Source organism: Archocentrus centrarchus, chromosome 22 (assembly GCF_007364275.1).
Source record: "Archocentrus centrarchus isolate MPI-CPG fArcCen1 chromosome 22, fArcCen1, whole genome shotgun sequence".
Lineage (NCBI taxonomy): Eukaryota > Metazoa > Chordata > Actinopteri > Cichliformes > Cichlidae > Archocentrus > Archocentrus centrarchus.
This window is the reverse complement of record NC_044367.1, coordinates 26651530-26672114: the sequence shown is the minus strand read 5'-3', so window position 1 is coordinate 26672114 and position 20585 is coordinate 26651530. Positions and strand designations below refer to the sequence as shown.

The 20585-nt window shown below is 41.4% G+C and overlaps 1 protein-coding gene across 1 annotated transcript; it reads right to left on the bottom strand.

Moving 5' to 3' along the window:
* Positions 1-36: 36 nt before the first annotated feature.
* LOC115772887 (calpain-A-like) lies at positions 37-13857 on the bottom strand. The gene is made up of 21 exons (XM_030719319.1): positions 13606-13857; positions 13034-13103; positions 12818-12936; positions 12347-12480; positions 12086-12260; positions 11397-11468; positions 11205-11290; positions 10948-11022; positions 10648-10808; positions 9591-9748; positions 8526-8537; positions 8227-8435; positions 8066-8105; positions 7901-7966; positions 6353-6410; positions 6203-6264; positions 5628-5696; positions 5408-5486; positions 1074-1190; positions 860-912; positions 37-75 (listed from the first exon to the last, which is right to left on the bottom strand). Exons 1-21 carry the CDS (start codon positions 13855-13857, stop codon positions 49-51), a joined length of 2094 nt encoding a protein of 697 aa, XP_030575179.1. The 3' UTR covers positions 37-48.
* Positions 13858-20585: the final 6728 nt, after the last annotated feature.

The window sequence follows — 20585 nt, the reverse complement described above, 5'->3', positions numbered from 1 at the left end:
CTTCAGTATTTGCAGATGAACTGTGCATCCAGCTTCCATTCCTTTGAGTTAAGTGTACATTGAAATGTACATCCACTAGAAATAAAGAGAGACAGCTTGTTAATGCAGTATGAGATCCTTCACATATATCAAAGGACATCCTGGCATAATCTTACTGATAAATCGGAGAGTGGTCAGGTGATGCAGCTCACCTGGGATTTCTGAGCTATAAAAACTGGCCAAGATGAACTGCTCAGTCTCTCTCCTCCATTAACCCCTTTTTCATGGTTGTATTTGTGACTCCCCAAACCCTTGGCCATAATGCCATTCAAAAGAGCTGCACTCAAGGAAGACAAGTGAACTCAGTTCGCCTTTTAGCAAATGACAAGCTGTAACAATTATTCTCTAACCTTACCAATGGGTTTTAAGATCCCGGATGAGCCCCCTCCCCTCTTTGTCACAAACTTACACAAAGTATAACACACAGAAACAGACAACCACTTACACTCACATCCACACCTATGGGCAATTTAGAATGACCAATTAACCTAACCCCCAAGATTTACTTAAATAAAATTAATTTATTTACATAAACCAGCACAAGACCAAAGAGTGTTGGTACGTGGTGGCATCGAGGAACAGTTCATCTGGATCAGCATTTATAGCCTGGAAATCTGAGGTGAGCTGCATTGGGTGATGACCTTCATGCATCAGCCAATTATCAGGAAGAAAAGGCCAGAACTTCCTTGAGAGGGCCATTACAGTTTAGTATAATGGATCTTTTATAGTAAACCTTAGGTTTAGATTTTCTTTCCTCTAAACTTGAATATGAATCAACTGCAGTTATAACATAAACAAAAAAATAAGCTGGTTTTACTACCTCTATCTCATCAAGTTTCATGGCTTTTCCATCAGATAACTCTCTGAAGATTTCTGTTGATCAACACAAATATTAAAACAAATCAAGCCTCTTAGAAGAGAAGTAGAAAATTTGATGTCTACTCATCAAAAATGTTTTCTCAGTGTGAGATTGTATTTTGTTTTAGATATTTCAGATTTTGCTGTCATTATTCGTCTGACTTTGCTTGACTTACTGTTCATGCAGTCAAAGCGAAGCATGAGGCTGATGAAGCTCTCCAGCGTCATGTGTCCAGAGGAGGCGCCGTAGCGCAGAGCCATCAGATTGAGCATGTCGTCCTTCACCCTCATTCCTGACACACAAACACACACACACACACACAAGTGTGTTTTGCTATCTTTGTGGGGAATTTCCATTGACTTCCATTCATTTCTACAGCCTAAACCGTACCTTTACCCTTTTCCTAACCCTAACCATCACATACCTAACCCTAACCCTAACCTAAACTCAATTCATACCTTAGCCCTAACTCTGACCCCTGACCCAAAAACAGGGTTTCCCCTTGTGGGGACAAGGTTCCAGTCCCCACAAGGAGCAATTGGTCCCCACAACGTAGTATATGTCAGGAAAATTGTCCCCAAAAGGTATTATAAACATACGCACACACACACACACACACACACACACACACACACACACACACACACACACACACACACACACACACACACACACACACACACAAAAATGAACCAGACAATACAGGGTAAACACACAAATGCTAGACTTTTGTTTGAAAATACTGTACACCAGACCACTTCTGTTTTTGGTGTAACATTCAGCTTATCCCAGCGATATCTAGAAAGTCCGATTTTAAAACAAATATTTAATGAATGATTGAATGGGTTGTTTCCCTGTGCCTTCGAGCTGGGGAACGGGTCCTGACTGTTGTTTGCACTTATGCACTGAAAGACAGTTCAGAGTACCCACCCTTTTTGGAGTCTGGGTGGGGTGGTTGAGATGCTCCATCTGGTGACTCCATGGTCCTGCTGGGAGGCTGCAACACTCGCATGGGCAATGACAGTGAGACCTGGAGGGTTGTGATTGGGAGCAACAGCCTGCCCAATCTGAACCCGAATGGTGTTTTGTTGTTGGACTTCTGTGCAAACCAGTTTGTCCATAATGAACACCATGATCGAACTTAAGGATGTCCATAAGTGCACGTGGCACCAGGACACCCTAGGTCACAGGTCGATGATTGATTTTGTAATCGTATCACCAGATCTGGGGCCGCAGGTTCTGGACAGTTGGGTGAAGAGAGGAGCTGAGCTGTCAACTGATCACCACCTGGTGGTGAGTTGGATCAGGTGGTGGGAGAAGATGCTGGACAGATCTGGCACACCTAAACATGTCATGAGGGTGCACTGGGAATGCCTGGCAGAAGCCCCAGTCCGCCAAATCTTCAACTCCCACCTCCAGCAGAACTTCAACAGCATTCCAAAGGAGGCTGAGGACATTGAGTCTGAATGGACCATGTTCCGCACCTCCAATGTTAAGGCTGCTGCTCAGAGCTGTGGCTGCAAGGTGGATGGTGCCTGTCATGGTGGTAACCCCTGAACCAGATGGTGGTCAATGGAACTGAAGGGAGCCATCAAGCTGAAGAAGGAGTCCTTGGTTAGCCTGTGGGACTCCGGAGGTGGCTGACAGGTATTGGCAGGCCAAGCAGAACACAGCATGGGCAGTGGCTGAAGCAAAAAACTTGGGTGTGGGAAGAGTTCGGTGAGGTCATGGAAAAAGACTTTCGGACGGAATTGCAGCAATTCTGGCAAACCGTCAGGTGACTCAGGAAGGGAAAGCAGTGCTCCACTCACACGGTTTATAGTGCAGGTGGGGTGCTGCTGACTTCAACTGAGGCTATAGTTGGGCAGTGGAGGAGTACTTGGAAGACCTCCTGAATCCTACTGACATGCCTTCTGTAGTGGAAGCAGAGTCTCGAAGGGGAAGACTCGCCCATCACTGGGGGTGAGGTCACTGAGGTGGTTAAATAACTCCTTGGTGGCAGGGCCCCTGCGGTGGACAAGATTCACCCTGAGTTCCCGAAAGCTCTGGATTTTGTAGGGCTGTCTTGGTTGACACGGCTCTGCAACATCGCGTGGAGATCAGGGGTGGTGCCACTGGATTGGCAGACCAGGTGGTGGTCCCCATCTTTAAGAAGGGAGACTGGAGGGTGTACTCCTACTTTCAGGGCATCACACTCCTCAGCCTCCCGGTAAGATCTATGCCAGGGTGCTGGACAGGAGGGTCCGCCCATTAGTCGAACCTCGGATCCAGGAGGAACAATGTGGTTTTCTTCCTGGTCATGGAATGTTGGACCAATTCCTTATCCTTTTGAAGATATTTGAGTGTGCGTGGGAGTTTGCCCAACCAGTCTACATGTGCTTTGTGGACTTGGAGAAGGCATTTGACTGTGCCCTGTGGGAAGTCCTGCGGGAGTATGGGGTGTCTGGAACATTGTTGTGGGCCATTCAGTCCCTGTACAACAGTAGCGAGCGCTTGGTCTGTATAGCCGGCAATAAGTTGAACTCATTTCCTGTGGGTGTTGGACTCCGCCAGGGCTGCCCTTTGTCACCGATTCTGTTCATAATTTTTATGGACAGAATTTCTAGGCGTAGCCAAGTGGCAGAAGGCTTCTTCCTTGGTGGCCTCAGAATCTCGTCTCTGCTCTATGCAGATGATGTGGTCCTGTTGGCTTCAGCAGGTGGTGGCCTCCAGCTCACAGTGGAATGGTTCACAGCTGAGTGTGAAGCGGATGCCATGAGAATCAGCACCTCTAAGTCTGAGGCCATGGTCCTCAGCTGGTAAAGGGTGGAGTGCCCTCTCCAGCTCAGGGACAAGCTCCTGCCCCAAGTGGAGGAGTTCAAGTATCTCGGGGTCTTGTTCACGAGTGACGGGAGCGGGAGATTGACAGATGGATGGGGGCTGCATTTGCAGTGATGCGGATGCTGCACCAGTCGGTCGTGGTGAAGAGGGAGCTGAGTGTAAAAGCCAAGCTGTTGATTTACCGGTTGATCTAAGTTCCTACCCTCACCTATGGTCACAAGCTTTGGGTAAATGCTAAATAGTAAACGGACTAGTTCTTATATAGCGCTTTTCTACTCAGTATGAGCACTCAAAGGTAGTGACCGAAAGAATAAGATCGCGAATACAAGCAGCAGAAATGAGTTTCCTTCGAAGGGTGGCTGGCCTCTCCCTTAGAGATAGGTTCAGGAATGCGGCCATTTGGGAGGGGCTCAGAGTAAAGCTGCTTCTCCTCCACATCGAGGGGAGCCAGTTGAGGTGGCTTGGGCCTCTGACTAGGATGCCTCCTGGGCGTCTCTTGGGTGAGGTGTTCTGGGCATATCTCATCTGGAGGAGGCCCTGGGGTAGACCCAGGGCACACTGGAGAGATTATATCTCTTGGCTGGCCTGGGAATGCCTTGGGATCCCTCCAGATGAGCTGATGGAGGTGGCTGGGGAGAAGGAAGCCTGTGCTTCTCTGCTTAGGCTGCTGCCCCGCGACATGGCCCCAGATAAGCGGAAGAGAATGGATGGATGGATGGATGGATGGATGGATGGATGGAAAGGATGAATCAAATTTAAACATTTTCTAGTATTAACAATGAGTGTATAAAAATGAGATGGAAAATATTTTTAAACCTCATCATTAGTGTACTGCAAATACATCATTTGTGGACATCTCGTCAAGCCATATCCTGAGTAGATCTTTGAGGTGGTTGAGAACCATCTTAGCAACAGGGCATAGGTATGGAGTAGATTTGCCCTGAGATGACGAAACCTCTGGATACTGTCGGGAAGTCTTGACGGATTGTGTTAGAGTGGAGTAGCCCTTTACCCTGATAAAGTTACTGGAGGGGATTATATTGAGTTTGCCCATCTAGTTCACATGTGATTTGTGGACCATGGCCCTTATCATACAGTCACCTTAGTGAAGACTTTTTTGGAGACCAGCCCACAACCAAAATTTATTCTAATTGCATGTAATGAATGTGTACTTTTGCTTTTTGAAATGGTGGTTTTGAAGATGGGGATCAGACTGTAAATACTCGCAGTCAGTTTCTGCCTTCACAGCAACTTTGATGCGTCAGGACATCAAAAGGGTAATAAGAAGGTGTCAACCTGCTACTTGAGACTGAATGGGGTCGAGTTGGCAATTGCATGCAGTCTGATAATACAGCAAGTCTGAGTCGGACCACAATTGTTTAGAGACAAGTTTCTTCCCACCAGGTGATGTGTGCAATCACTTTGCAATTGAAAGTGATTTTCATGTCGAGGTTGTGCCCAGCCTCTATGCAATCAGTTGGTAACCACAACTACTTGCAATCGACCAGCAAAAAAACATTTCAGTTCAATGACCAAGCAACCACCAATTTTTCCTATTTGCAGGGAGGTAGATGACCTATTTTTTATTTTTTTTTGGCTGTGGTGTGACTTAGCACTCAGGGAGTCCAATGTACAGGAGTGTGCAGTTTCAGGAGCATTGCTGAATGCATGAATTCCAAGCAGGTGTACCTGAAGCAAAGAATGCATTCCTTAGCTCTCTCAGTGACAGTGTTCCTGTTCGTGAAACATCAGTACTGTAGAAAATTTTCTTGGAAAAATAAAAAGAAAGCAATGCTTAGAATGCAGCACAAGTATTAATAATACACAATTAACTATAAAACACTATATTTATTTTAAAAAATGTTTTTTTTGTGCACCAAATATTTAATTTGATTTTGGTTCTCTTTACCTTGAATGTGATGACCTTGTTCCAGAGACGGACAAATTCCTCACTGTTCAGTTTGCCTGTGATTGATGTCTGTTTTACCCAACATTAAGGCAACAAAGCTATGCATATCTTACACACAAGCAAGCAAAACAGTAACGCCCACCTGAGTAGGTCCTCTGCAAGCCAGTAAACAGTTCTGACCCACTGAAGTGTGGACTCTGCAAGACCTCTAACCATTGAAAGCAAATCCTGTAAGTGACAAGGTAAAGACTTGCTTTTCCCCAAAGATGTTAGCTGGAGTTAAGATCTGGAAGACTTGGCAAGAAGTCTTTGAAATATTCTTCGAACAGGGTCAGAGATGACCAGCAATTTTTGAGGTGTGGAAGGATAAATTGACTTAAAGAGGCCATTGCCATCAATTCAATACAGTTTTTTATAGAACATTTCAATGAAATAAATGTTGGCTGAATGTAGTGTTTAGACTTGTATTCATGGATATCGTGATTTTAAAAAAGAAGAAAAAAAAAAAAAGCAGATTTATTACTTGCAGTGTGTGAGTGAACATGAAAAATCTCATGTGCATTAGGACAGGATACATCCATCAGTGCAACCATGCTACGGCAGGCATCAATACTGAAACCTCCAGATTTCAGGTCTCCTAAATAAAACATAAATATATGTGTCAGCAATATAAAACAGTCTCACATAGCTCTGAGCACTGATGCTGCAGACTTCTAAAGTCCAACCTTTCAGGATGTTTTCATTTAGAAGCCTCTGGAGATGCTCAGCATCAACTTCATCATACTGGAAATGAAAATAAGATTTCTCTTATACTTTCATTTATGAGCTGCCTGTCATTTATTAACAAAACAAATTAAACTGTCCACACACACTAGCATACACACACTACTGCTGTATCTGGCTAATTTGTGTATCGTTGTGATAGCTAAGAGCACCACTTTTATGTTACAAGATTACATATTTTGCTGGCTACACTGCAGAACTGAACCCTAACCCAACAAGCTAATCCTGCTTTCTAATCCAGTTATTTCTAGGTGCCTAGAAATAATTAGATTGGATGGAAAAGTTGTGTAAAGAGTTTGCTGATTAGCACTGGAGTAATGCATGGCTCTTTGTTCAGCATGTGTTATCAAAAGTATGCCCCAGGGTGCCATTCTAGGACCACTGTTATTCACGGTTTTTATGGTGTTAAAATCAGAAACAGTACAAGTCATCTGTATGCCGATGATGCCATTTTGTATACAGGCATGCTGTCTGTGCTCAGGTGATTTAAAAGGTACACACTGATTTTTGTTCTGTATGGGAACGTTTCAATGTTAAACTCAGATAAAACTAAATATCTGCTGTTTTCACCAAAGCTGGCTAACAGCACTTTAAAGTGAATATTGCTACTTTTAATAGGATACCAAATTAGAGAAAATACCTCCATAACTATTTTGGTTTTTGGCTCGATAGCAGCTATTACTACCACAGTATGTTCACTGAACTGACCTTAAAGAAGAGGTTTTTCCATATTCTTTCATTTATATTTCATAGTTCTCTAGAGTTTATCTATAGAGATAAGGCATGCATTATAGCTCTGCAGAAAGCTAATATTTAATTTTCCATTATTGATTGTGGAGATGCCGTGCATAGACCTCTATTCTCGAACCTCTTTATGAAACCTGCCCAGGTTCAAATTTAGGTATAGCTTCAGAACACATGATTTCATTCTGTAGTTGGATGATAGTCAGTGCATTATCATTGTATTTTAGTAATATATGAAGCTACATTTTTTCTATTATAAAATGGCTTCAGTGGCTATGACCCACACAATTAAATTACAATCTACAGAAACTTGTAAAAGTAATCTTTTGCAGTCATTTTAAATCCCCAGAGGCAGACACTGAGCAGTGTGAACGTTCATATTTTATCCTTTACATATGTCTAATTATATCATTATATTTGCTTTTATTTTTATGTGTATTTTATGTACACATAAAAATAAAATGTTTGGAGACAATCGGTCATAGTGGAGTTTTATTTTATTTTTTAAAAATATTTTCCACTTTTTATAATAACAGCAACAAAACAACATCAACTGAATTCTTCAGTAAGTTGAATTTTCTTCATCATACTGAGCCAGGAAATTGTTCCTCCTACCAAACATGTATATTTTGGTACTACTTTAATTTGCTACCAAATAACTGGAATAACTCAGTGCAACTAAACCACAAGTGCAACTTTAAATCAGGATGATTTAGATATTTCATTTCCAGACATCAGGAAATTACCTTGTCAGAGTTTTGTTGGAAAAAGTCCGTCTTTTTTTGATCCTCCTTTGGATTTTTGACCTTGACCTGAAAATCAGCAGTACCAGAGAAATTAAATTTACTAATACGTCACTTAACGTATAACAAAAGGGGAAAATGTGCCATAATTTATTGTTGAATACACACCTTCTCATCAAGCTCATGTTTGTGGTCACCAGAATTATCACTATGGACAAAACAATTCATAAGTTATTTCTTCTTCACATAAAAAAAAAAAAAAAGACTGTGTTGCGTAAGTGTCACATAGATTTTCCAACATTGTTCTCATACAGACAGAGAGAGCATACTAGAAGTCGGCTTCTGCTTTTGAGTGGATGGTCAGGAGGAAGGAGGCGGTCTCATTGGGATTGAAGGTGGCTGGCACAATCAGGTATTCACCAGGCTTCAACATAAGGAACTCCATCACCTCGCGGGCATTCAGGTAGGTTTCAGTTTGGGCAACAGGTGCTTTCCCAATGAAGAAGTCCTGGGAAAACCTTTCCCTCTGTGCCTTATACTGAAAGAGCATGTAGATATCTCAGACATCTTACATCATTTATAAGAGGTGTGAATGTAAACAAGAACTGTGCAAAAAACAATTTCTTACTTTTTCAGCCACCTTGAAGGAAATCAGTGGATGTTGGTTCATGTTGGGAACAAGAAATGCATTCAGTTTGTTTTCATTCAATTTAATAATATTAAAATGAAATAAAAGTATAAAATTCAAATAAAAATCCTAACTGAATATGGTCTCATATTTAGAGAGCTTTTTACTGCTTTTTTCTTATCTTCAAAGCTGATGACAACGTTATAACACTGAGGGAATTTGGATAATGATTAACATTATTAGTGTAGGTCTCAAGTTTAGGTCAACCCGATCATTTTAAACAATACAACTCTTTTTTCTTTTTTTCTTTTCCAGGCAAAGCTTTACTACAGCAGTACACACTCAGCCACTTTATTCGTTACACCTTTATAGTACTAGGACCAAAGGTCTTTATTAGATTGCAATCTGTTGACAGTGGAGGCCATTTGAGTACAATGAACTCAAATATCATGTTCAAGAAACAGTAGCAGCGGCCTGAAGTGTTGATACCAGGCATGTTTATGCTAAATTCTGACCCTACCATCTGAATGTCACGGCAGAAACTCATCAGACCATGCAGCAATTTTCATGAGCCTGTGTGAACCGTAGCCTCAGTGTCCTGTTCTTAGCTGACAGATGTTTCACCTGCTGTGCTCTTCTGCTACTCTGCACATCTGCTTCAAGATTGAATGTGTTGTACATTCAGAAATGCTCTTCTGCATAACTTGGGAGTAATGAGTGGTTAAATTCTCCTGGACATTCTTCTCTGGCCTCAGCGAGGCTGCTCACTGCATGTTTTCACTTTTTCAGACCTTAAAACCTAGAGATGGCAATCCCTTAAATCACCTTTCTTTCCCATTCTGATGCCAGGTTGAACTTCAGGGGGTCGTTTTGACCATGGTTACATGCCTAAATGCACTGGGTTGCTGAAATGTGATTGGCTGATTACAGGCAGTTGAACAGGTGTACCTAACAAAATGACAGTGTATATTCAAATAAGTTTTCACCTATTTTACACCTGCAGCTAGTTTCTATGTCCATGTTATGCATGTCATATCATAATACACCATGAAGAGCAATGTTTACCTCATATATAGAAAACCCAATGTGGAGGTTTTGCACCAGGTGTCTGTTCCTCTTGTCAGGCTTTTGCATGAGAGACACCATTATGTTTCTGTCCCCCGCTTTCTCTGAATAACCACCACAAATCGTGACACGATACTGTGGATTAGTCCAGAAAGTATCTGGAAGGCAAAGAGAAAAATATGGTTTATTTGCCGGACTCAGAAAATTAGGATTAGAAAAAGAAGCTGAAAACACGGCCAGTTAAATAGAGTCTTCAGACTGACCGCGATGGAGCTGAATGTGTCAGAGCTTAGAAAGAGTCCTGTGGGTGAAACCTTTGTTTTATAAAAAGCAAAGTCATGCAAGTGCAGGAGCTGCAGTTATGTATTACAGAATTTAATCTAGTTTTATTGATATAGCACCAAATCATGATAACAGTTGCCTCAAGGCACTTTATACTGTAGGTACTCAACAATAACACTCTAATGGAAGTGAGTGCATGATATTAAGATATCTTTATATAAGATAGTGTGCAAAACATTGTTTTACACCTGTGTTTGTAGTGCTTTATTATTGTGGATGTTCAACTTATTCCTTTCAGTCACAAAAAAAATCCTGTAACAAACGTGTTACTACTGATCAGAAAATTAAAGTACTACAGTACCTGAAAAAACAATAAAACAAAACAAAAACAAACATATTTGCATTCACAGCTGCTGATAACTGAGTTGAATTAGACTAAAGATTTTTTTGTTGTCTGGTCAGAAATTATGTTAACAACTTAACTTGTTGCCCTGTTGGACCTTTTGTTCTCAATGTTAGGGATTTGTATCAAGACTGGAGAGTTATGTAATTTAATCATTGCTGAAATAAGTTGCTTCACTGCACAGTTGAACTTCAGGGCTCTTTTAACTCATACTTTTCTATTTACAGATATTTCATCAAAAACCGACAAAACAACTGAGGTTCTCAGCTGCCAAATTATGGTTATTTCTGTGCATTTTTCTAGTGCATATATTTCACATTTTAACACATGCATTCCAGTGTATGAGAGACAATATGATATCAGATTTAATACCTCTGTTATTGATGCAGCCTCCTGCCGTGGTTCCTGCCACCCATCGGCCCTCGTACATGGAGGTCTTCCACTGACTAGACACATTTTCATTAAGGAAGTCCGGAGACAGCCCGCAGATGTCAAGATCTGAGTAGAACTTACAGAAATCTTCGAAGGCCATCCTGTTAAAATCAGGTGGATTTGGAAATTACTTGTTTTTCCTCTGGATGTGATGATACGGTAGAGTACACGAGGGATGACGGGAAAATATTTGTATTTTGTTATTTATTTTTTAAAATCAAATTGTGCAAGTTTTCTTACCAAAACTCTCCATCATCAGCCACTGAAAGGCACATTTTATGGTCTTCAGGGCTCACAGTTTGCCACAGAGAGGACCTGAAAGACAATTTGTCATTTGATTAAGAGGGGAGACACATTTTCAGAGGGAGTTTAGAAAACCACTCCTGCATGCATCCATAAATGTAATCAGTGTTTTCCACTTATTAGAAGGCCTAGTTTTTGACACACGTTTGTTTTCCATCTTTAAGTTCAGAGTCGTGAGTGAGAGTCTGACTTACCGATCACTCCAGTCTCCTCTCCACTCTCCTTCACCCCAGGGGTTCCACAAACGCACCAATTGTACAGTTTTTCCTCGGCTCATCGTCTGACCGCAACCATCACCAAAAGAGTATTACGTACAGTGAAGGTTAAAATTTGGTAGTTTTATTTGTATTGTTAATGTTAACAAAGTTGTAACTGCACATTTTCACCTCTTTGACACCCGTCACAGTGTAGGCGTGGCCTGGGACCAGTCCGTTTGGTAAAACTGTAGCAGATGTTTCCTACATGAAAAACACATTTGCCATTTGTAGACTATTACATATTAAAAATTCTAGAAAATTTCTCGAACTTCTGTTGATTCATTTAAACTAGATAGAATCTGAATCAGAGGTAGAGAGCATCCATAATACAAAAAGCACCTGAAGGGAAAACACAAACACAAAGCCACAAGGAAACACAACAACAACACAACAAAGAACTAAACAAGACACAGACAATATACACACACATAAGGTAATGAGAGGAGTGTAAACATCTGGAGCCTACCACTCATAGAGCCATCCCGCCAGTCAGTCAAGAACATTTCAACATTTCGTGTTACAGACAAACGTCTCCTATAAAATGATCGTAATAAAAGCTTTTATAACCACTGCTGAGGTCCTTCAAGTGTGGCAGGTGTTTATCTCTCTGTCTTAAGATAGACTTTCACAAAATAACATCTGTGCCAGATAATGTTATAAAACTTTCCAAGTGTTTAGTTGAGCTGAAAATGAACGTCGGAAAATAAGATGAGGTCTGATTGATGAATAGCGAGTAAAGGGCAGCAGAAGTATGGGGGACATACAGTAACTGGGTCATTGCTGGTGGTTCTGCTTCTGTGTGATACATTACGACTCACCCTGGGAGGTGTACCACAACCCATCAGTGTGTTGGATTTGCCAGCTCTGCACATCAGCCCCCACAAATTTGGACTGGGGTCCAGCTGCCGGAGGCTAATGTGTACCCCACCGGTGAAGTCCATCATAGCCTCTGAAGGAGTTCCAGCAATCATGTCAGCGTAGGAGCCACAAACCCTGACGTGATAATATACTTTTATAGAAACTTACAGAAACAACAAACTCGACTCTCATTTACAGTGTGTGTAGGGCTGCTTGCATACTTGGCGTAGGCTTTCTCCAGGAGTGCAGGCCAGAACTCATTTTGGTCTTTGGAGTGAACAAAGATTAGGTTGCCATTGAGTGTTGGTAGCTTGTCATCAATGACTACATCCACCCAGTGTCCAAATCTCCAGAACTGAAATTTATATACACATATGAATCTAAATACAGACACAGAGACACATAGCAGATCATAGTTTGCTGCTGTCTGGCATTATAAGCCAACAATTTATGGGGTTAAATTTACACGCATTGTATCTAAACATAAAAATGTGTTAAATTACTGTTTCATAAAATATAAGCAGTAAAAGAATTTTAAACCCTGTGGCATCTGCTTGTTTGCTAGTTTATGCTGTGATGGGTTAAATACAAACAAAGGCCATCTTATCAACAATTAAATAAATCACAGACTTCAAGTAGTGCTCAGTAAAAATATACCTGTCAAAAATTATAACCACCCTGTTGGTATTTACCCTGAAGTGAAAGATCCCGCAGTAGTTCTCATCAAATATTTGCTCAAGAGGGATAACTTCTGTGAAAATATGTTTCTGGAACGTCGGCGCTCCAATCGATGCAAGAAACCAGCAGTTTCCTGTTCCAAAAGAGCCAAAAAGAGAGTTCAAAAAGGGTCACCAGAGGAAATTGGGTGGAGAGAACAAAAATTATTATTGATGAAGACATTTCCCTACCGAGGCGCCCTTGACCAAAATCAAACCTGGAGATTCCGTCAAGTACGAGGGCTGGAAACGGAGCGATTTCCTGAAACAGAGAGAAAGCTCTGAAGTGTTCAAAGAACGTTTCTCTTTTAGTGTATCCTACTACAAAACGTGTTTGTTTATGCACATTGAAATAATGTTGCAATAAAACTGGCCAATCACATGCCACCCACTAACAAAACTCTTGTTAGATTCAAAATAGCAACGGCATGTTTTTGACAGCCAGTCTGAACCACACTGACAAGCATCCCTGAAGTCATTGTTGGAAAGTATGCGAGAACTAGAAGCTTCTGCAGTGCGTCAAATAATAAAATACAAAAGTATAGAATCCCATATTCTTTACATAGTGACAACACACAAACTTCCAGCAACCAACTTGATTCTGAATGCAGAGCTGAAAGTACTAAAAGTGAATCGCTGCAACAACTTTTAATCTCAGCTGAATCTATTTAGCTTAACAATATTATGATATCTCCTTAACCTGATGTTAATATTTTGGGTGAACCATGAGCTCTTCTGTGTTTGAATCATTTCAAAATACTCACTGCTGGTCTCAGCCACTCCACGCGGTCCAGGTCAGAAGGTTTCAGCATTCCTTGACTCCTTATCCCTTGGCCGATGGACCTTCTGTCGGGTGGAAATGTCTCATCAATGAACTTTTTTCCTCTTGTGAGACAGTACTGTTTCAACTGCTGGTAGTCTTGGCCGAAGAACTTCTGAGGCTTGGTGAATTTCCCAAAACCGTCCTGCTTGTGACGGGCCTCTATGATGTTCAGGCATGCACCGGGAGGAGGCATTGCTGCAGACTTTTGGCTCTGTTTGCAAGAATTTTCAATGTAAAATTCAGAAATAGTAAAAATTTAGAGAAAGAAGAAAAAAACACTACCACATGCCTTGTTAAAGATTTTAATATGCCTTATTTTTAAAGTCACGACACAAATGATCACAAATATGTTTTAAACAGAAATAATGAGTTGCAATATTTTGAAAAACATCTATTTTGAAAATTTTTTATGGTGCATAAAATTATATATGAAGCTCATTGACAAATAATCAAATTGAGTGCAAACTTTATATAGTGCATGTGAAGTGACTGCAAATTGTTATTTTTAGTTATTATAAAACACTATAGATAACAAGGCATTATCATAAAAATAATAACTGAGGAAAACTGGATTAAATGCTATCAACTGTTAAGAACATATAAAATATATTTTATAAAGTAAGCAATTTATGCCCTAAATGGAAGAACCTGCATAGAATTTTTACCTATTATTTTAAGTGTCACCCATCTAGATGAGAAAAATGTACAAAAAATAATCCAACTCCATTAAAACTATTGTAGTCCATCCATCCAACATTTATCCTGGGGCCTGTCATAACCAACATGAGCACTGTGAAAAATGCCCTGTACATCACAGGATTAACACAAAGAGCCAGGCAGTCATTCATGCTCAGACTATTTTTGTTACTATTTTTGATGTTCTTGAAAGTATTATATTCTCAGATATAAAGTTTTCCTTCTAAAGTCAACTCCTCCAGGAGTAACATAAATGTAAGTAGCCTATAGTCTGCAGTATGCTATCATGGACTACCTGCACCCATTACATAATGATATGAATGCAAATGCTGGATGGTTTAGAATATTCAAAGATCTTACCTCGCTAGCTCAAAATAGAAAACCTGTGCAGATAAAAGGCGTAGTGGAAGCTGAGTAAACCAGCAGGTGGGAATGGAGAAACTTCAACTGCACTTATATACACCAGAGGCTGTGTGTGCTGTCCTTATCTTTCTAAGCCAGATAGGAAAATCACCTTTGAACAAGCCACGCCCATCGTCACCTTAAGCTCACAGTAATTGTTTTGGCTCTACTTCCTGGAAGCTACTATATGACCAGCAGAGAGAACACATAGAGACAGTTTCTCTTTCACTGGACTGACTGTGCATTAGTTCATGTTTATGGTCTGTCCTTGTCTCATTTATTTATGAATTTATAGTATCCACATTCATGTTTAGAGTATGACAGTTGCTGTTAATGATTAGTCAGGCACAAAGCAGTGACATTAAAAGCACCCACCGCTTGCAGTATGGCTGTGCTTCCTGTTAAACTAAGAGTTGACTGAGTCTGTTAGCTGCCACTGTTTACAGTTCTCACTGATGTCTGTTTTTCTATCTTTCTGTGAACCTCTGATATCTTATGTTGACAATAAGTGTTGACATTAAAAAAAAAATCAACATTTGACAGTATTTTAAGATGAAGCTAGCAGTTGAATCTTTGACTTGACAATCAGCACAGAGAGATAAACTGAATCAAGTGCTGAAAATGTGTGTTATTTCCTTAAAAAATATTATTATTACTATTATATATTATTTTTGTGTCAGCCACCAACAAATTGATAATTGGTAGAGCAGGTCACCTACCAATCGGAAGGTCGGCGGTTCGATTCCTGGCTGCGCTGGGCTGCATGCCAGTGTATCCTTGGGCAAGATACTGAACCCTATGTTTCTCTCCGATGCAAGCGTTGGAGTGTGAATGTTTGTGAATGTTAGATAATAAAAGCACATAGCTTAGTTAATCATGGAAGTGCTTGTATGAATGGGTGTTAATGGGTAAATGTAAAACGTGTTGTATAAGCGCTTTGAGTGGTCAGACAGAGTAGAAAAGCGCTATATAAGAACTAGTTCACTGACCCAGCTGTCTTAGCTAATTATAGGCCAATCTCCAACCTTCCTTTTCTCTCTAAAATCCTTGAAAGAGTAGTTGTAAAACAGCTAACTGATCATCTGCAGAGGAACGGTTTATTTGAAGAGTTTCAGTCAGGTTTCAGAATTCATCACAGTACAGAAACAGCATTAGTGAAGGTTACAAATGATCTTCTTAGAGCCTCTGACAGTGGACTCATCTCTGTTCTTGTCCTGTTGGACCTCAGTGCAGCTTTGATACCGTTGACCATAACATTTTATTACAGAGATTAGAGCTTGCTATAGGTATTAAAGGAACTGCACTGCAGTGGTTTGAATCATATTTATCTAATAGACTCCAATTTGTTCATGTAAATGGGGAGTCTTCTTCACACACTAAGGTTAATTATGGAGTTCCACAGGGTTCTGTGCTAGGACCAATTCTATTTACATTATACATGCTTCCCTTAGGCAGTATTATTAGAAAGCATTGCATCAATTTTCATTGTTATGCAGATGATACTCAGCTTTACCTATCAATGAAGCCAGATGACACACATCAATTAGTTAAACTGCAGGAATGTCTTAAAGACATTAAGGCCTGGATGACCTCTAATTTCCTGCTTCTAAATTCAGATAAAACTGAAATTCTTGTACTCGGCCCCACAAATCTTAGAAACATGGTGTCAAACCAGATACTTACTCTGGATGGCATTACTTTGGCCTCCAGTAACACTGTGAGAAACCTTGGAGTCATTTTTGACCAAGATATGTCCTTCAATGCACATATTAAACAAATATGCAGGATCGCTTTTTTGCATTTGCGCAATATTTCTAAAATTAGAAACATCCTTTCTCAGAGTGATGCTGACAAGCTAATTCATGCATTTATTACTTCTAGGCTGGACTATTGTAATTCATTATTATCAGGCTGTCCTAAAAGCTCCCTGAAAAGCCTTCAGCTAATCCAAAATGCTGCAGCTAGAGTACTGACAGGGACTAGAAAGAGAGAGCAGATTTCTCCCATATTGGCTTCTCTTCATTGGCTCCCTGTTAACCTGTTTAACTTTAACAAAACACAGAACAAAAAAGAAAAAAAACACTCACAAAGCTGTTTTTAAGAGTCATATGGTGAGTAAGGTGTCAGTTTTAACATGTGTGGCATTAATACATCCATTGGCAATGTTGAGATTTGAAGCAAAGTGTCATGCCCTAAATAGCAAATTTACAGCTTGAGAAGATGACTTGGTGGTATCCCAAGCTACTGTAAAGTGTGTGCCAACTGCCATAGCACACCTGCCACATCACAAAAACTTTATACTTCATTGTGCAATCATCATAAAACACTATTGTCTCATGGTGTTGCCAAGCAATGTTCAATCAATAGGTAAAATGTAACAATTGAACAGGCATTTCTCTGGAACGTTAAGCCAAATTCTCTGTAATCAGTGATACTAATGAAATTTCTATCTTGGTAACATTAACCTTTGTTTAACCAGGAAGTCCCACATCCTTTATTGACCAAATTTAACCAAAAGAGTTAATATCAAATTATTGGAAAAGCATAAAGGCAAGTGATACAAACTTGTTTTTTGGTCTGTGTGTTATCTGTCAATCAATTTATCCATTCACAATTTAATTCATATCACAATTAAATTGTTGTACTATAGAATAAAAAGTATTCACTAACTCAAATTATTGAATCCCTGCAATAATTAGACGGTGTAATTTATTTTAATGTGAGATGGCTGCATTTGGGAAATACATCTAGGTTTGGTCCATTGTCCATTGTCATGCAATAATATTTGGATACAAATAGAGTGGCTTTTACAGGTCATTAGATCTTGTTTTACAACATGAGCAAAATCTGTACAGCAGTGCACCAAAGGATAACTATAATCTCCAATGTTTTGTTTTATGAGTTTTGTGAGTGCACCTAGTTGTCCTCCACTCTTAAGCTACACCTTAAAAACACAAAGAAAGATACACAACAGACTACATTTGCTTTCTGCATTTTGACTTTCAAAAAAACAAAGTATTTTGTTTCAGACAGTTTTGAAGAGATATGATTGTGCCTTTCATGCAGACTGGTTCTTATATAGCATTTTTCTACCTGAGCACACGAAGCGCTTTATACAACATTCAAGCTGTGTGGAAAATATATTTATTTTTGAATCATGCTAAAAAAAATAGGAACCACAAACTCACAAAAACTCAAAACTTAAGGTTATGTATATAACCCCGCTTCTCTGAGTAGCATGAGGGAGCGTCTCACTACGGGAACGCCTCCTGTGTGACCTCATCAGAAGCTCAACTTTAAACTGGCTGAAATTGCCGCTAGATACAGTTGATGGTGGAGAACTTTACCCTTTTCAATCAGGGCCTGAAGAAACGACAGAATCACTGCCACAGAGTACTGAAATGGATGGGCTGTGATACTAAGCACCAGTTTTCAAACACATGCTTAGTCATGTCCTAGTCAATGATGCTCTAACACACTGAATAGTGTCAATAACACTACAAGGGAGCCATCTCCCCAACTCTGGCCAGAGCAGGCGAGTTGAGAGCCACTGGGGGGAAAAGCATAAAGGAGGGTCCTTGGTCACTTGTGGGCCAGTGCATCCACTCCAGTGGCGCTCTCTGATCATGCAGGGAGAAAAATACGAGGCGCTGAGCATTTCCCCCGACGCATAAATGTCCACGGTTACCTGATCGAACTGCAGCCAGATCTGCTTCACCAAAATTCCCAGTACACGAGTCGCTCTCAGCGACAGCAGGTGAATGCTGCTCCATACTATCAGTCTGTGTGCCAGTGTGTAATCTGGTGAACCTCAGACCCCATAGTCTGTTGATGCAGACCACAACTGTAGAGTTTGACCTCACTAAAACATGATGACCTCTCAGCCAAGGGAGGAAACGTTTCAGTGACAGATGAACTGCCAGCAGATCCAGACAGTTTAAGTGGATAGTGCGCATGTGAGGGCCCCATCTCCCATTCACTGCTCTTCCCTTGTGAGTGGCACCCCAGCCTACAAGATAGGCATCTGTGTAGATCACCTTCCTGGCTGAAATCATCCCCATGGTAATGCCTTCAGACAGGAAGTCTGGTTTCTTCCAAGTGAACAGTCTGCAGAGACCACAACGATGGCCGTTGTCATGTGGGGGTGGGGGGCTAGTCCCTGTAAGTACACCCAGGGATGAAAATATGTAGGCACCCCAGTGGTATCGCCACTACAGCGCAATCCATCAGACCCAGCAGCCTCTGACACTGTTTGAGGGTAACTGTGCTGCCTCTGCGAAACAGCGCTCGGGATGACTCTATGGTCATTATTCTGAGGACAGAACGCTGGTCTGTAGGGAGTCTAGACTGAGCCCTGTATATGTGACACAATGAGTTGGTATCAACATGCTCTTTTCCACATTTATCTGCAAACCCAAATTCTCCAGATGGTGTATAAGAGCATCTGTGTTATGAGCCACCTCCTGGTAGGTGGGGGCTGCAACCATCCAGTCGTCGATGTATGTGGCTACCCGAATGCCCTTTTCCCTGAGTGGGGCCACTGCTGCCTTGGTGCATTTCACAAACACCCTTGGGCTCAGTGACAGGCCAAATGGCAAAACCTCAAAATCACATGTTATCCCCTGGAAAGCAAATCTTAAATACTTTAAGTGTAGGGAGATATATGAGTATGTGAAAATAAGCATCCCTCAGGTCGAGTGATGTGAACCAGTTGCCTGCTCTTACAAACCTTAGCATCGAGGCATGTGTCAGCATGTGTCAGCACTTGTATTTTCTTAAGTTTGGGTTAAGGGCATGGAGGCCCAGAAAGGTTCTCATCCCCCTCCCTCCCTTCTTCAGGACAAGGAAGTACCATGAATAGAAACTGCCGTGCGTTTCCTCGGGAGGGACAACTCTTATAGCCCGTTTGTTTTTCAAGATGCAAATTTCCTCCGAGAGAAAACTGGCAGACTCGCCCAGGGCATGAGAATAAATCATTTCTTTGAACTGTGTTGGAGCGTCATTGAATTGATACCTGTAGCACTTTACTATTGTCCTCGACACCCATACTGACTGAGTGCATGTGGCCCAGCTCTCTATGTGGAGAGATGGAGGGCTCACTGGCCACTTCCCCAAAGATAGCATGTTGGTGCCCCCTTGTGGTTGGGGTGCATAACCCTATCAGTATCTTGTCAATTCCCTCACCTGTGATGGAGGTGCCCAGAAAGTCTGAATCGTCACAGCTGTTGATATGCGGCAGCTCCATGGGCTGCGTTATGGCAGACAGTACTGATCTGGTTTTCAGCATGTTTATTTTTTTCATATGTGCAACACCTGACAGCACACTTGGCAAACTGCCTGGATGTGCGTGTTGGGACTTTTTAGATACAGAATGCATGAGAGAAGTGCTTATGAAACAACGTTGCAAATTCTGAGTCTGTTTCTCCCTGGAGGGTGACACAAACACCAACCTGAGTACTGCACTCTGTGTGGAACAAGTCCCATTGAACTTGCTCTGCAGCAGAACTGGGTGGGGGCTGAGTGGCCATGAAGGGGACAAACTGGGCTTGCTGTGCCCCTGGAGGAGAACCTGCCACTACTTTTTCCTCCTGGTCGTGGCAGCAGGAAGAGGAGGAGGAGCCGTTTGAGGTCTGGTCTCGGGAGACTGCTTTCTAGCCCATGGATTCATGGGAGCCCCTGCAGTCTGTGGGGCTGCCTGTGCCTTAGGCACCTTGGGGATCCTGAAAGTGGGAGCTGGGTGAGACACTGCCTGTGCATATGACTGGCGTGGCGCTGCTGGGGTGGTGGGTTAGGCCCTACCCGGTAGGCAGAGTTGCAAAGCCT

Bases quoted from the DNA above. Each gene is read 5' to 3' on its own strand.
- LOC115772887 (XM_030719319.1), bottom strand. From the start codon at position 13,857: ATGCCTCCTCCCGGTGCATGCCTGAACATCATAGAGGCCCGTCACAAG. The intron at 9,749-10,647 runs GTATTAAATCTG...TTTGCCTTCCAG, and splicing joins AGGCTGCATCAATAACAGAG to ATACTTTCTGGACTAATCCA. The intron at 76-859 runs GTAGTAAAACCA...CTTTATTTCTAG, and splicing joins TGAAACTTGATGAGATAGAG to TGGATGTACATTTCAATGTA.